This window comes from Dermochelys coriacea, chromosome 2 (genome assembly GCF_009764565.3).
Source record: "Dermochelys coriacea isolate rDerCor1 chromosome 2, rDerCor1.pri.v4, whole genome shotgun sequence".
Taxonomy (NCBI): Eukaryota; Metazoa; Chordata; order Testudines; family Dermochelyidae; genus Dermochelys; species Dermochelys coriacea.
In genome coordinates, this window is record NC_050069.1 from 18296531 (window position 1) to 18314618 (window position 18088).

At 42.5% G+C, this 18088-nt stretch overlaps 1 protein-coding gene across 2 annotated transcripts in view; it reads left to right on the plus strand.

The window, feature by feature from the left end:
* Nucleotides 1–18088, plus strand: part of ADCY8 (adenylate cyclase 8) — a 180443-nt gene that overhangs the window by 34347 nt on the left and 128008 nt on the right. For both annotated transcript variants that reach the window (XM_038392609.2, XM_038392607.2), the window contains exon 2: nt 15389–15538. In XM_038392609.2, the coding sequence (XP_038248537.1) occupies nt 15389–15538 (150 nt within the window). The remainder of the gene's footprint in view (nt 1–15388; nt 15539–18088) is intronic.

The following is an 18088-nucleotide window of genomic DNA, read 5'->3' on the forward strand; positions in this document are numbered from 1 at the left end:
ACTGTGGCCTAGTAGAAGGCCAGGCAGGTACTGGAGTTGCAAAGGGGGCAGCCTACAGGTAGGCTGAGGCAGCAACTCCAAACCCCTCCTTGCCAGTGATGAGTGGCTTTTACACTGCAGTCTGCCCCTGGTACAAGGGGCTAGTTGGTGACTGGCAGTAGCCTTACACTGAGGCAAGGTGGGGATAGTGGGTTGGGGTGACCCTGAGAGACACTGGGTGTACTGCTGGGGAACAGCTATCCAGGAGGCAAGGGACACTGGGTCCAGGAGGGATGCAGGGCTAGCAGTAAGGTGGATCACTGTCCTGCAGAGGGTGCTTCAGAGCCTGGTGAGCTAATTCCCAACTAAGACCAGCAGGAGATGCAGCGGGGTGAGTACGCTCCCTTACACCACCCCTTAGCCTTCTCTTTGTTAAGCTAAACAGGTTGAGTTCCTTGAGTCTATCACTATAAGGCATGGTTTCCAATCCTTCAGTCATTCTTATGGCTCTTCTTTTAACCCTCTCCAGTTTATCAACATCCTTCTTGAATTGTAGGTTCCAGAACTGGACTTAAAATTCCAGCAGTGGTTGCACCAGTGCCCAATACAGAGGTAATAAACCTTTCTACTCCTACCTGAGATTCCCCTTTTTATGCATCTGATAACTGCATTAGCCTCTTTGATCACAGCGTTGCACTGGGAGTTCATGTTCAGTTGATTATCCACCAAATTTTCTTCAGTCACCGCTTCTCAGGATGGAGTCCCCCATCCTGTAAGTGGGGCCTACAATCTTTGTTCCCAGATGTATGTTTGCAGTTAGCCATACTAAAACATTGTTTGCTTGCACCCAGCTTCCCAAGTGATCTATATTGCTCTGTATCAGTGACCTGTCATTATTTACTACTCCCCCAATTTTTGTCATCTGGAGACTTTATCAGTGATTTTGTTTTCTTCCAGCTCAAAAATGTTAAACAGCATAGGGTGAAAAAAGGATCTCTGTGAGACCCTGTTAAAAACCCAACCGCTCAATGATCAATTACCTCTCAAAATGTAATTCTAAATGGGATCAGTAAACCATCTTTTAATCCATTTAGTGAGTGCCATGTTAATTTTATATTCTAATTTTTAATCAAAATGTCATGTGATACCAAGTCAAGTCCCATATCAGCTACTCCATTGTCTTGCCCAGGACTGATGTCACACTGACAGGCCTATAATTATCCAGGCCATTCTCTTTACCCCTTTTAAATATTGGCACAACATTAGCTTTTGTCCAGTATTCTGGAACTTCTAAAATGGTTTTTCATTGAAAATTTGAACACTAACTGTCCAAGCTCCTTAGCCAGCTCTTTTAAAAGACTTGGACGCATGTTGTTCAGACCTGCTGATTTAAAAATGTCTGACTTTAGTAGATGCTGTTTAACATCCTCCTGAGATACTAGTGGAACACAAAGTTATAATAAGATATGACTACATCTGTTTTTCTCAAAATACAGGATAGATATACTTCTGACTTTTCTGCATAATTTTTGATGATTCTACCGCTTCCATCTAGTAATGGGCTAATAGCATTGTTAGGATTATTTTGTTCCTAAAATACTTTTATTGTCCTTAACTATGCTGGCCATACATTTCTCCTTGGATAACATGGCTGCTACTCTGAAACCTTTGCTTCCCTATCCATTTTGTACAGCTTCTGATTTATTTTCATTTCTATCAACTTCCCCTTTCTTCCAATTGTTTTTATAGTTTCCTTCAGTTCCCCTTCAAACCAGATTGTTTTTTGGACACTATCGCCGCCTTTCTCAATGGTGGCAATCTAGAAAAGTGTTTTTAATCAATTCCCAATTATCATTCACATTCTTGGCAGTTAGTTCATTCAAATACATGTAGATCAGTGGTTCCCAAACATCTAGTGATGAGTGGGTGTGTGTGTGTGTGTGTGTGTGTGTGTGTGTGCGTGTATACCTGGATGGGTGGAGAGAAAGATGTTTAGATAGACTGAGATGTCAAGCAGCCATGGAAAGCAATTGCTGGAAAAAAAGGAGCATTACAGGTGGGACCGCACCTGAGCTATAAAGGGTCAGAGGAAGGTCAGTGAGAGCAGAGCAGCTGCAGGGAGAGGAGGTCTCCTGCAGTGCTCCCTGAAGGAGGAAGGGGCAGGGAATCAGGATAAGTACCAGGATCGGGACCCAGCTGAGACAGTTCCTCGTGGAGAATGGGCTGTGACCAGCTTAAGGCTTGGTGGAAGATTTGATTTGCTTTGGAACTTTGTAAATAAAGAAACCAGCCTTCAAGTATGGCTGTGATTGCATGAGAGAAAATGTGTGGGGTTTGCATAAGGACCCCTGAGGAAAAGGAAGATGGGGTAGGGGCACTGCAGAGTCATCCCTTGTCCTGAAGGGGAGCTTGGGGGATGGGCAGGCAACCTTATTCCAAGGAAGTATTCATATCTGTCCTCACTTACCTGGGGTGCAGGGAGCAGCCCCAAGCCTTCCAGTGTCCCAGACAGCCCTTGATGTCTGGTCACTTTAGCATTCTTATGAAAAGACAGACTTGTCAAAACTCCAGAAATATGTACTTTTGCTAGGGTTATGCCTAAATACTAGACTAGCTCAAAATGAGTTAGCGGTGATTTGCTGAAAATGGCTTGGCATTTAAGCATGCTCAGTGGCACTATCAGGGTTACATTTTAGCTTGCCTGCCTCAATGCATCACTCAGGTTGTCACTTGCTGTCACTTTGTGGCTGACAGGATGTGATTCGTCTTCCCAACCTAATGTATGGGCAGTGTATTGCAAATGCCCTGCCTTAAGTGGACAGCTGCTTTGCTAAATTGCATGTTTCGAGTTACCTAGGAACAATTTTCTCTAACATTTAACTTTCTGCATGTCTCATGGACTCAATGGAAGAGATCAAGAGGGAAATAGCCATGTTTTCATAATAGAATATTACACCTCTTGATGTGAATATTAAAACACACTTCTGAATTTTTTTGATCTAAAACCATGACAATTGACTTTATGTAAATGTATCGTTCTGGGGGGGATATGTTTTGTTTTCTAAATTGTTTTTGTGGATACAGACTAACACTGCTACTCCTGATATTTATATACACACTTCAAACACTTGTATTTCTGGGAATCCACAACTTGCCTGTTGACTAGCAGCACTGAGCTCAGAATTTCCATAAGAGCTCAGGTCCCACATACACATCTAAATAAGAGCTGATTGGGTGCTGATCTCCTTTTGAAAAATCTGGACAACTGGGGCTGAGCTCCTGAACTCTTGAAAATTTTGCACCAAATTGTCACCTCTTGAAGATTTAATTTCTGGAATAATACCTGCAAAAACTAATGGTGCTTACACTTAACGATCCAACAAAGGACTTCATTTGAACCATGAGGACATGTGTTTGCCTAAACTGAGCTGACTCAGAATCAAACCTCCCAATCTTCTTATTGATTTGTATTTCTTAGTACCTAGGGTCCTGTTCCATGATCAGAGCTCTTATCGTGCTCGACTCTGTACAAACACACCACAGACTGTTCCTGCCCCAAAGAGCTTACAGTCTAAGTCTTGTATCTGTAACCAGGGTCCTTTTTTTTTTTTTTCCTCCCAACTGCCCCTCTCAGGTATGTTATATCCTCATTCATCTCTCAGGTCCATCACTTACTTTGCAAACTCGTTGAGGCATCTAAAACAATTATGGGTGTAAAATAACAATCCCTTATCTGAGTACCAATAGAACATAGTATAACTGGCCTGGATGATGCAGGGGATTAATAATGGTCTATGGAGCCTTTCCTCCTATGTCAAGTGGGTAAATCAAGCCTGAGTCAGTCTGTATTAACTGAAAGTTATGGCAGTGGCTCAGTGGCCTTTGCAAAACAAGTTGGTGGTCTCCATTCAGTTCCTGGTGGAGACATGTCCATAGGTCAAGTAAATGCTACAGCTGTTAGTACTTGGCAGCATCCCCTGAGAAACCAAAACCGAAAGAGCATGGAAAGTGATTTTTGGCCTCTTAAGTGCTGATGCGTGCCTTTCAAAGTCCATTGATCAGATGGGGATGGGAAGCTTGCCTAGCCAACAGTTCCAGTTCTATCCAAAGCGGAGGAGTTCAGCCTCCAGAGCTAACAATCCAGCACATCACAACCCCCACCATTAATTTGACTTATTATAAGTGATATTAAAAGAGCATGTTGAATAATATCTTACACTGAAGTAACCCAACCCCAGGTGAGCTGGAAGGGGTAAATGAGACTTGGGAGACTATTTTATTAAAGAAAACAACCTTCTGGCAAACAGCTATTTTTAGTTTAATAACTAATGATGCTTCAGAATGCTTCATCAAACCTAATTAACCAATAATTACCATAGCAACCAATGCTTTATATGGCACATACTGAAAACATTCTTAAAGAAACACAAAAAAGAAAAGGAGTACTTGTGGCACCTTGGAGACTAACAAATTTATTTGAGCATAAGCTTTCATGAGCTACAGTTTACTTCATCAGATGCATTCGGTGAGCTGTAGCTCACAAGTGCCACAAGTACTCCTTTTCTTTTTTGCGAATACAGACTAATACGGCTGCTACTCTGAAACCTGTTGAAGAAACACAACAGCTTTCATTTCCACTGCTTACCTATCCTCAGGCAAACTTCTGTTATGCACTGGTGGAACCAAACCAAACTTAAAACATGGAGTAGGAAAAGAATAAAGTTGTTAGTTTGTTTTGCAGTTGGCTTTATTTGGCTTCCAGAAGCAGTTTGGCTATTGAACTGCTATTTTCTTCTTTTTGTCAATGTACCTCTTATACTCACAGTGCCAGTCTGCTGTCTCAGTTCTGCTTCTAAGTGGCTTTTTTATCAGTTTCATCACATACACTGGAGCTTTGAGACTGTTCTTTTGCAGAGCACTTTAGGGTATTTGGCTATGATATGGGATAAAATACTTCTGTTAAGGTATACCTGCATTGCAATAGAGCGTGATTCCAGATGGGGTAGACATATCTGTGCTAGCTTTAGTTTAGCTAGCTCTGTTTAAAAATGGCAGTGAAGATGCAGCTGGCCAGGCTTCAGCGCAGGCTGTGGAATCCTGGGTGTGTACTCATGTTAGCCTGCACTGGGGTCTCTGTCACTGCCTCATTATTGCTATTTTAAGCTTCCTTAGCTAGATTAAATCAAGCATGGATTTGCCTACCTGAGCTGCAGTCACACCTCTCATTGCAGTGTAGATGGAGAGCTTCAATTCTCCTCTGGTTTTCAAAATTCTTCATGGACTCTATCAACTTTCTCTCTAATCTCGGATCTATTCTCTCTCTCTCTCTCTCTCTCTCTCTCTCTCTCTCCCTTCTCCTTCTCTCTGTCTCCAAGTGACTCTCAACTAGAGTTGGTCAAACTATTCATTGTGAAGAATGTTTATCACCTATCTACCCCCCATCTTGTTGGTTAGCTAATCACTAACCAACTGATTCTCATAATCTTCATAATGCATTCGTAAATTCACCAGAAAATTTGGATCAATAATTTTCAGATGACAAGCTCCTTGGAGAGGGTCTTTGATGATTGGCTATTCATTTATTGCTCATCCTCCCTGCTTGGATGACTGAATCTTTTCAAACAAGAGAATAATGAATAGCAAAAAAGCAAACACACGTTCTGGTTGGAAACTTTGGCTGCAACATCACTCGTGCTAAAACTTTCAGGATTCACAAAGATTTTTGTTCAGACCTGCCAGTTGTCCAAATAATGGATTACACTACCCTGCAAATGAAGTCAAACTGAACCAAGTATTTTTATTTGCAGATATATCTACAAGTCAGTATGGTGACTCTTGGATCAGCTTTTTTCAGTAGCTAGGAACTACTTTCCTACCTGCAACATTTCAGAAGTTTCTTCTTCTTTCTGAACCATTAATTCTCTCTCTCTCTTTCTCTCTCTCCAGATCAGCCCCTCTATCGTTTGCCTATGGTTCTCATTCATTCAGCTCTAACCCACAAATGTACTGGCATACCCCACTGTCCTTTTAATGAATATTCCCTTTTTCTGTTCTCTTAATTTACAGTAATTCCTTCTTTGACTAAGACTTCCTCCAACTGTGTTTTTGAATTGCTCTTCGGCTGAGATCTGCTGCTCCCAGATAGATTCCAAATGTTATCAGGTTTCATCTCTTTTAGCAAAGCACTTTGAGATTCTCTGCATGACAGGCCTCAGACAAAAATGAATTGAATCAAATCATTACCCACTTTCACAGAAAAACTTACCTTGTTTGACTTGGCTTGCTCACGTTGCATTGCCTTTGTTTTTTATATTGACTTTGTAAAGTGCCCCCGAGGTGCCTGCATGAAGGACATTTTATAAATGTAAATTTGATTTGACAAGTGATTTCTTTGTGAATCAAGCTCTTATCTTCTGAGTGATAGAGGGCGGTTAGATTTATAGGAAGTAGAGATGGGAGTAAAACTTATAACAACATTTCTAGTCACCTGTGTGTCCACTTTAGCGTAACCTTCTTTAGTCATCCACCCTTGGTATGTGACTCCAATACATACAGCTGTGCAGTGGAAGTAGCTCTCATTCTGGAGTAATGATATCTCCCCAATCATTGTGTTGATGGACACTTTCTTGTTTGCAGTTATATAATATCTAATATGCAGATCTTCCCATAGCATAATTTTACATCTACCAGCCCTGTATATGGCTTTTTATGTCTACTTTATAGCCCAGCTGCATCTGTTTATCCAAAGGCTGTGGGAGACACAAGAAGGGTTAAGGGACTCATAAGTGACCTGAAAAGCATTTCTTTTCTTTTAACCCTCTCATTCCTACTGTGTTGGCGTCTATTGTCTACAATACAGCAGAAAGAACATGGAGTGATCCACAGCTTATAAAACCACAATTTGGCTTTGGCATCTGGCCAGGCTATTCAGTGGAAATCTCACAGGCCTTTTGGTACCAGCCATGTTGTGTGGGTGGTGGAGGGGCAACAGCAAAAGATTAAAGTCTTTTTTTTTTTTAACCAAGACCCAGATTCTTCCATCCTTACACTGAGAAGTACCTTACTTTGCAAGTGCTTCTGTTAGTTTCAGTCAGGCTAATCTGTGTAAGGATGGCAGAAAGTGGCTCCAACTAAATAAGTCATCTTCTCCTGTAACTAGTTTTCTTTAGTACCCTTTGTCCAAAATTAGACTGTGCAGTCATGGAACGTATTTGAAGGCCAAAGTTGTCATAAATATAAAGGGAAGGGTAACAACCTTTATGTATGCAGTAATATAAAATCCCTCTTGGCCAGAGGTATAAAATCACTGAACTGATTAACCCCTACAGGTAAACCAACCTAGTTTGCACCTGACCAGAAGGACCAATGGGGAAAGAAGATACTTTCAAATCCAGGGGGGGAGGTCTTGTCTGTGCTCTCTGTGTGCCCTTTCTCGGGACAAAGACCAAGCAGGTAACCCAGCTTCTACTGAAACAATACACCTAAAATTACAGAAATTGTAAGTAATAGCAAGGAAATGCATTAGATTATCTTTTGTTTTAGCTTGTGAATTTTCCCTGTACTAAGAGGTAATTTTATTCCTGTTTTGTAACTGGGAAGCAGACCCAGAGGGAAATCCTCTGGGTTTTAAATCTTTTTATTTACCCTGTAAAGTTATCTTCCATCCTGATTTTGCAGATGTAATTTTTACTTTTTTTTAATAAAATTCTTCCTTTTAAGAACCTGATTTTCAGGGTCCTAAAAACCAGGGATTTGGTCTGTGCTCGCTTTGTTAAACTATCAGTTGGTATATTATTCTCAAGCCCCCCCAGGAAAGGGGGTGAAAGGGCTTGGGGGGATAGGGCTCCAAGTGGCCTCTTCCTAAATGTTTGTTTAAATCACTTGGTGGTGGCAGCAATACTGTCCAAGGACAAGGAAAGGAATTTGTGCCTTGGGAAATTTTTTTTAACCTAAGCTGGTGGAATATATGCTTAGGGGGTCTTCCATGCAGGTCCCCACATCTGTACCCCAGAGTTCAGAGTGGGGAGGGAACCCTGACAAGAGTCTACTGCCCATATTCTATGAGCAGTTCATAACTTGTTCCACCAACTTCAGTGGAACTAAAGTATCAGTGAATAGAGGCCAGAACTGGCCCTACCAGAACATACAGTTGATCTACTGAAAACTAGACTAACTGTACTCTGCAAATCTGTAAGATGCTTGTCTGTGTAAGGTAAATTGGCCAACCCTTTTTGGAATGTGTATGTTGGGAAGGAATGGGGTTGAATGCCAGGTTTCCAAATAAAGTTGATTCTTGATGTACTGAGGGATCAGCATTAGAGGTCAAAATGTTTCTGTTGAAACTGTTTTGATAAATTGGGTTTTTTTGATTAAATGAAATTTCATGTAGAAATGTCTGCTCTGAGTGCAAGTCAGGAGAGGGAGGTATTGTAACAGAATTTGAACTAGTCTGTATTAACTTACGATTATCCCCAGTTATTGGGATGTTCACTATATGTGTAATGATCTTGGGGTTCATTAGATAATAAACCAATGAATGAAAAAGGAATAAAACAAACTGGAGAGCTTCTGTTGTGAGTTGTTGCACCCAGCCATGTGGTGTTCCCAACCCCCACCTCCAGGGCACATCTCCAAATTCCTATGTTTATAATACTCCCCCTTATGAGGGAGCATCTCCAGATCAGTTTTATACAAACAGCTAACAACTCTCATAACACATGCATTAAATTCTCAACCCATGTAGTACCTTTCCAGAAACCCATCCACTACCTTGAGAGGAGAGGTTACTAGCATATCACTGTAGAGTGATGCTCTTTCCCCAATTATCCCTTCTCCAGGCAGGTTAGCACATCTGAGTCTTTCAGGCTGTTTAATCTCCCACACTGATCAGCCACACTATCAGAGGCTCGTTCACCTGCACATCTACCAATGCGATATGCCATGTACCAGCAATGCCCCTCTGCCATGTACATTGGCCAAACTGGACAGTCTCGATGTCTGATTTGTGTCCATTTATTTTTACATAAAGAATTATAACAATCAAACAAGTCAGAACACTTCAGTCTCTTTGGTCACTCAATTACAGACCTAAACGTGGCAATTCTTCAACAAAAAAACTTCAAAAACAGACTCCAACAAGAGTGCTGAATTGGAATTAATTTGCAAATTGGATACAATTAACTTAAGTTTGAATAAAGACTGGGAGTGGACGGGTCATTACATGAATTTCCCCTCTACTGTTCTTGTAAAGTGCTGGAAATGGCCCACCTGGATTATCACTACAAAAGGCTCCCCTTTCTCCCCCCCCCAGCTCTCCTGCTGGTAATTCACCTTTCCTGATCACTCTTGTTACACTAACACCCATTGTTTCATGTTCTCTGTGTATATAAACTATATTTTCCACTGTACGCATCCAGTGAAATAAGCTGTAGCTCACAAAAGCTTATGCTCAAATAAATTTGTTAGTCTCTAAGGTGCCACAAGTACTCCTTTTCTTTTTACATTTACGACAGTTTCCCAAAGGCAACACACTGTTTGGGGCCATGCTGTGATCCATCTATACCCAGTCTTCCCCCTCAGTGGTTTTCATAGCGATAGGTCAAATCAAAGAGTGGAACCAATTCTGGCTATATTCTTTTGTACTTAAAACATGGATTCACCCCTTCTGGTGAATTTAGTTCTTTGGCTTGTGCTTTCAGTTTCTGCTGCCCTGCATATCTGGGGAGTTTTTTCTGAAGTTAAGTCTCCTTCATGGAGCTGTTTCTCTCAATCATTTGTGGCATTAAAGACAATGTGTTACCTCTGACCAGAGACTGTCAGCTCACTAAGTCACAGGCTCTGAGTTTTCTTAATTCTGTGACACATTGTTCTATGGTGTTTATCATGCATTTAAAAATGTTTCTCAAAGGTTTCATTCCTTTTTGGCATGCAATGTTCCTCAAATGTAGTCGGTTGGTATCTTATTTTACTTCATGCTTCTACCTTCTTCAAACTTGTTATAAATATAGAATGCTTTCTCCCCAGCAACATGCACAAAGATGCATGATTTCACTATCATTTGTTGTCTGTCCCTATGGCAGTTAAATATAATTCAAATCTGTTTGAATTTTTTACAGTTCTCTGCACCATTGCTTGACAACTGGAGACAGGAAGGAGGTTGCAGCACATCAATTTTTGGCTTCCCCACCCTGCTTTCTTAAGCTAGTCAAGCTACTACTGTGCTCACCAAATACATGCAAAAGCCTCCATGTCTGATGCTCCACATGCTTCTCTGGTGCTTCCCTTTGTCTCTGTTTTTAGTTGCAAACATGGGAGTTAACTTCAAAATGACTGCAGTTTCCTTCTCATTTAGCACTTCTGATACCATGTAACTATCTTTGGGTTCATTAAATAACCAGTGAATGAGAACACCACTTTAATTGGAGAGCTTCTGTAGTGAGCTTCTGCACCCAGCCATGTGGTGGTCCCAACCCCAGCCTCTAGAGCACATCTTCAAAATCCTATGATCACAATACTGTCCCTTAGAATCATAGAATATCAGGGTTGGAAAGGACCTCAGGAGGTCATCTAGTCCAACCCCCTGCTCAGAGCAGGACCAATCCCCAACTAAATCATCCCAGCCAGGGCTTTGTCAAACCTGACCTTAAACCTCAGATTCCTCCGCTTCCTTGGGAAACACATTCCAGTGCTTCACCACTCTCCTAGTGAAAGTTTTTCCCAATATCCAACCTAAACCTCCCCGACTGCAACTTGAGACCATTACTCTTCATTCTCTCATCTGCTACCACTGAACAGTCTAGATCCATCCTCTTTGGAACCCCCTCTCAGATAGTTGAAAGCAGCTTTCAAATCCCCCCTCATTCTTCTCTTCTGCAGACTAAACAATCCCTGTTCCCTCAGCCTCTCCTCGTAAGTCATGTGTTCCAGTCCCCTAATCATTTTTGTTGCCCTCCGCTGGACGCTTTCCAATTTTTCCACATCCTTCTTGTAGTGTGGGGCCCAAAACTGGACACAGTACTCCAGATGAGGCCTCCTCAATGTTGAATAGAGGGGGAATGATCACATCCCTCAATCTGCCCCTACTTGTACATCCCAAAATGCCATTGGCCTTCTTGGCAACAACTGCACACTGCCTAGCCATTTGGTCCCTAGTCTGTAGTGGTGCATAAGATTCTTCCATCCTAAGTGCAGGACTCTGCACTTGTCCTTGTTGAACCTCATCAGATTTCTTTTGGCCCAATCCTCTAATTTGTCTATGGCCCTCTGTATCCTAGCCCTACCCTACAGCATATCTACCTCTCCTCCCAGTTTAGTTTCATCTGCAAACTTGCTGAGGGTGCAGTCTATGCCATCCTCCAGATCATTAATGAAGATATTGAACAAAACCAGCCCCAGGACTGACCCTTGGGGTACTCCACTTGATACCTACTGCCAACTAGACATGGAGCCATCGATCACTACCCATTGAGCCCAACAATCTAGCCAGCTTTCTATCTACCTTAGTCCATCCATCCAGCCCATACTTCTTTAACTTGCTGGCAAGAATACTGTGGGAGACTGTCAGAAGCTTTGCTAAAGTCCAGGAATAACACATCCACTGCTTTTTCCCCTCATCCATAGAGCCAGTCTTCTCATTATAGAAGGCAATAAGGTTAGTCAGGCATGACTTGCCCTTGGTGAATCCATGCTGACTGTTCCTGATCACTTTCTTTTCTAGTGCTTCAGAATTCATTCCTTGAGGACCTGCTCCATTTTTTTTCCCCAGGGACTGAGGTGAGGCTGACTGGCCTGTAGTTCCCTGGATCCTCCTTCCCTTTTTTAAAGATGGGGGGGGCCCTACATTAGCCTTTTTCCAGTCATCCAGGACCTCCCCCAATTGCCATGAGTTTTCAAAGATAATGGCCAATGGCTCTGCAATCACATCCGCCAACTCCTTTAGCACTCTCAGATGCAGCGCATCCGGCCCCATGGACTTGTGCTTGTCCAGCTTTTCTAAATCATCCCAAACCACTTCTTTCTCCAGAGAGGGCTGGTCACCTCCTCCCCATGCTGTGCTGCGCAGTGTAGTAGTCTGGGAGCTGACCTTGTTCACAAAGACAGAGGCAAAAAAAAAAAGCATTGAGTACATTAGCTTTTTCCACATCCTCTGTCAATAGGTTGCCTCCCGCATTCAGTAAGGGGCCCACGCTTTCCTTGACTTTCTTCTTGTTGCTAACATACCTTGAAGAAACCCTTCTTGTTACTCCTAACATCTCTTGCTAGCTGAACCTCCAGGTGTGATTTGGCCTTCCTGATTTCACTCCTGCATGCCTGAGCAATATTTTTATACTCCTCCCTGGTCATTTGGGCAACCTTCCACTACTTGAAAGTTTCTTTTTTGTTTAAGATCAGCAAGGATTTCACTGTTAAGCCAAGCTGGTTGCCAGCCATATTTACTATTCTTTCTACATATTGGGATGGCTTGTCCCTGTAACCTCAATAAGGATTCTTTAAAATACAGCCAGATCTCCTAGACTCCTTTCCCCTCGTGGTGTTCTCCCAGGGGATCCTGCCCATCAGGTCCCTGAGGTTGTCAGTCTGCTTTTCTGAAGTCCAGGGTCCATATTCTGCTGCACTCCTTTCTTCCTTGTGTCAGGATCCTGAACTCAACCATCTCATGGTCACTGCCTCCCAGGTTCCCATCCACTTTTGCTTCCCCTATTAATTCTTCCTGGTTTGTGAGCAGCAGGTCAACAAGAGCTCTACCCCTAGTTGGTTCCTCCAGCACTTGCACCAGGAAATTGTCCCCTACACTTCCTGGATTGTCTGTGCGCTGCTGTATTGCTCTCCCAGCAGATATCGGGATGATTGAAGTCTCCCATGAGAACCAGGGCCTGTGATCTAGTAACTTCTGTTTATTTGCCAGATGAAAACCTCATCCCATGGTCCGATGGTCTATAGCAGACTCCCACCACATCACCCTTGTTGCTCACACTTCTGAACTCATCCAGAGAGACTCAGGTTTTTCTGCAGTTTCATACCAGAGCTTTGAGCAGTCATACTGCTCTTACTTTTTCTGCCCTGCCTGTCCTTCCTGAACAGTTTTTATATCACTTCATGACAGTACACCAGTACTGAGGAAGCATCTCTAAATTAAAATCTTCTACAAACATCTCGTTTGGATCCATTGGTTTAGTTCAATAGGGGGTTATAAGGGAAACCAAAGAGGAGGGTAAAGGAATGGCTCAGGATGAATGCTTCTCCTCAACCAATTGACAGATGTTAAGAGTGCCAAAATGGGAATATATATGGGAACAAGAGGATTAAAGGACTCTAGCAGTTTAAAGAGGGACACTTTCTCAAGAAAAGGGGGGAGTTATTTGGGTAAACTAAACAAACACAGGCACCTGTTATAGGTGACTGAAAAACATAAGCCTGCTTAGGTTACCATCAGGGGATTATAGAATCATAGAAATGTTGAGCTGAATGGGACCTCGAGAGGTAACTAGTCCAGCCCCCTATGCTGAGGAAGGACCAAGTAAACCTAGACCATCCTGACAAGTGTTTGTCTAACTTGTTCTTAATCTCTACAACCTCCCTTAGAAGCATAGTCCATTGCTTAACTATCTTTATAGATATTAGTAAAAACTTTCTAACCTAAATCTCCCTTGCTGCAGATTAAGCCCATTTCTACTTGTCCTGCATCCAGTGGACACTGAGAACAACTGGTCACCCTCCCCTTTATAACAGCCCTTAACATATTTGAAGACCATTATCAGGTCTCCCCCTCCGCCCCTGTCTTTTTTTTTCCCCCAAGACTAAACATGCCTAGCTTTTTTAACCATACCTCATAGGCTTTCTAACCTTTTTATCATTTTTGTTGCTCTCCTGTGGGCTCTCCAGTTTGTTCATCTTGCTTAAGGTGCAGCTTCTAAAACTGGACATAGTATTCCTCCTAAGGTCTCTCCAGTGCTGAGGAGAATGTGACAATTACCTGCTGTTCTTACTTACAACACTCCTGTTAATATACCCCAGAGATAATAACCTTTTCTCAACTGCAGCACATGCTTGACTCATATTTAAGTTATCCACTATGCCCCCAGATCCTTTTTTCAGCAGTACCACTGCCTACCCGATTATACCACATTTTGTAGTTGTGCACTCTATTTTTTAATTCCTACAGGCATGTCTACACTGGCAATTTACAGCACTGCAACTCACTCAGGGGTGTGAAAACACACACACGCGCACACCCCCAAGTGCAGCAAGTTTCAGCGCTGTAAAACACCAGTGTATTGCAGTTACCAGGTGTATCAAGGTGGGTTTTTTAGAGCACTGGGAGCAGCAGTACTTTAGCGTTGCCAGTATAGACTAGCCCTCAGTGAAGTATTTTGCAGTTTTCTTTATTGAATTTCATCTTGAGGATTAAAGACCAAATCTCCTTTTTTTTTTTTTTTTCAAGGTAGTTTCAAATTCTAATCCTGTCCTTCAAAGTGTTCAGAATCCCTTCCAGCTTGGTGTCATGCTCAAATTTTATAAGCATACTCTGCTCTCCATTATCCAATTCATTAATGAAACTATTGAGTAGCACCAGACCCAGGAGTTTGGTTTGTGAAAGTCTGGGGGAAAGTGAGACAACAAGCAGAATTAGTGACCTTGTAAATTGTGCTCGCAGGGCAAAATCCCCAGCTAGTGTAAATCAGCATAGCTCAGTTAAAGACAGTTGAGCCCTGCAAATTCACAGTAGCTGAGGCACTACTCCAGGCATGCCCCAAGCTAAAATAAACTGTATGGAGGGAAGAAGCTGGGATGCCCCTTCCACTAGCACAGAGTGTAGTTTGCAGTTATAGGAGAGAAGGTTTCCTTAACCTTTCTATGTGGTAGGGATTAAGTAAGACTTCTGTTTATACCACAGCCATGTTGCAATTATTTGTTTATGCCTTGGGTTTGTGTTGGGTTTTTTGTTCAGAAATATGCATGTCAGTTTGTTAGCTGATGAGGTTGTTTCAAGTGTCAATACTAATACAGTAACAACAATTCAATATTAAATGGATAATCTGCCCTTTTGTGGTTCTTTTATGTGGCTCACTTCTCACACAAAGCATGAAGCATATCACAATGCTGCTTTTACAGATGGGACTATGGAAAAATTCTTGGGTTTGTAACTATGCCTGACTAGCACTTTGAGTCAGCTCTTGGAAACATCATTTGTGGTTCAACTGGAGTTTAATGCCCCCACAAATACTGCATATTTCTTCCTGCAGGCAGAGTTTCATGTTTGACACCTTTAAGATCCAAGGCTTGTTTCCATTAACTTTCTTAACTGTTTAGTTTTCCAGCCTATATGACTTTTAAGCTACCTTTTCCCTCTTTAAATGGATATTTTTGCCTCAGTTGTCTGATCAAAGTCCTGTTTTCTTGTCTGTTTCAGATAGCTGCTCCAGCAGTGTTGTTCATGTGTATGAATACAGCAGGAATCTTTATCAGCTACCTATCAGATAGAGCTCAGCGCCAAGCCTTCTTAGAGACCAGAAGATGCGTAGAAGCAAGACTGAGGCTAGAGACGGAAAACCAGAGACAGGTATCCAGAGAAATGCTGCTACTGTCATATAAATTGGAGCTGATACATCACTAGGACCAGAGCCGCCTCTTACACACTTGTAACCTCACTGTGAATGGATTTATACTGGTTAAGTGAGGATCATGCTCTATCATTTGCTGTATTTTGCTGACATGACATCTCAAAGGCTTTCATCAGGAAATCTCCTCTTCCTTGCCTCATTTGTGCAGAGGAGCCTACTCTGACACCCTTCTCATGCAGTAGTTCATTCTCCTGTTCCACCCTCACTCTGCCTCCTGAGTGTATACGTTAAACTCGCTTTGCACCCATCAAAGGCTAAATCAATGCCATTATGCTGCATTGCCATTTAAACTAGTTTTAGGACCAATATGCATTCAACATATAAATTGTATTGCCATTTAATTCACTAATAAAATTAGGCTAATTTTATTATATGTAAATGGTTTTCTCCTTATTTCCTTCCCCTTTTGCCAAACTTACATTGAGAGATCCAGAAGTTGTGTAATGTTCTTGACATTTATCTCTGCACTATCCTGCCTAGGGTTACCATACAGCTGGGTTTTCCCAGCCATTACTACTTTTTTGAGACTCTGTCCAGGCAGGTTTTTCAAATAGGAAATGTCTCAAATTTTTGCAGAGAAGACATTGCAGTTCAGAAAGATGCCCCAATTGGTCTGCTTCCTGATTGGTCCATGCCCCTGCATCCACTGCTGTGGGATCCTGCTCATCCAGGCCCAGCTTCCAGCTCTGTGGATGTGGACAGTGTACCACAGGGAGGCACAGACTGACAGCTTGCACCAGTCACCCTGCCACTGACAGGGAACAATACTGCCTCCCACCTCCAGTGAGGTAACCCTGCCACAGGCACCCCCTTCAGCTCCCTCTCCCCATCTCCCCCCTCAGCATAAAGAGACCACACTTTGAAATGGCAAAAGCAGGATACATGCAAGATCCCCACCCACTGAACCTCCTCCTTCCCCAAGGCCTCGCCGCCTGGCCAGGCTGGAAGCCAAAGACAGGCCATGGTAAGAGCTGTCCAGGGAGCCTGGGCTGCTGTGGAGTGACCTGGACTCTCCACCTGCTCTGGGCAGGTGCTTGAGAGCAGCCCCTGGCTCATGTCCCCACCACCCAGGGTAGGTGGAGGGTTTGGGGATCCCCACAGTGGCCCAGGCTCCCTGGGTGGCTCTTACTACTGCTTAGCTCCAGCTTCTGGCCTGGCCAGGGGGTGGGGCATCAGGGAGGAACAAGAGGCAGGGGCAGAACCTTGTGGTGGGGGGCGGGCTAAGGCCTAAGCCAGGAAGACTGGCACTACCCCTGAGCCTTGGGCAGGTGTGGAGTGGCACCACAGGGAATCCAGGACAAATACTGGTCTAGAAACATTCAACCCAAGACCAGGACTTGAACTCTGCATTGCAAGATTATGTATGGGTAGTCACCATACACTCTTGGGGAATTTAAAATCAAAATTTTCTGCTGGAAAATTTCAATTTTGCTTTATTTTTTCTTCAGTTGGGAAAATTAAACACATTTGAGGTCTGACACAGATCAGAATATTTTGTTTAGTTGAACTGACCCAAAATGTTTCAAATCAGTTAATATCAAACTGCATTTCTCATCATGGCATATTGCCTCAAGGGAACTGTAGTTCAGGTCCCCATTCTCTCCTTTGGCTTCAACTCCCTGCAGGACTACATCACTCATAATGACAGGTTTTAGAGTAGCCACAGTGTTGGTCTGTAGCCACAAAAAGAAAAGGAGGACTTGTGGCACCTTAGACTAACAAATTTATTTGAGCATAAGCTTTCATGAGCTACAGCTCACTTCATCAGATGCAACTCGGATTCAAGTCTGACCAAGCTTGTTGCATCATTGGAGTCACATGACTGATGGTGCATGATGGGAGATGTAGTTTGTCCAGGGAGCCTGGCTCATGGAGGTGAGTGGCGAACAACTCCTCTTAGGAGGCACTGCTCTACACCTGGGAAATGCAATTTAGTGTTGAGGTTTCTCAAAACAAAATATGCATGGTCAGGTTAAAAACTAGACAAACACTTTGATTTCAAGAATGTCAATGTGTTTTGACTGAAAGTCTAAACAAATTTCAATATTTCTGAATCAAATCTTTTGGAATATTTTGTTATATGAAAAATGTTGATATTTCAGCTTTTTGTCTCAATCTAGGATAAACACAAATGTGTAAATACTGGAATTTCCTGTGGGATGGAAATTCTGTGCTTTGCTCAGCCCTGCCCTCTAAATACATGCTTATTTTTTTGATTTCTGAGAAATTAAGGTCATTTGAAGGTAGGGATGTGTACAGAGGTGAAGCAAAGAACTGCACTAAATATGTAACAAATAATTTACCATATCAGTATGTTCTCTACTTTAGCTTTAATCAGAATTATTCAGTGAGTCCCTCATTAGCACAGAAAACTCTTGACTTACTAGGGCCATAGGCCCTGCTTATTCATTTTTTTTCTCCCCATTCACATAAACTGGTATGCATATCTTTAAAGCGTGGCTAACATACAACACTCTTCTGGTTTCCTG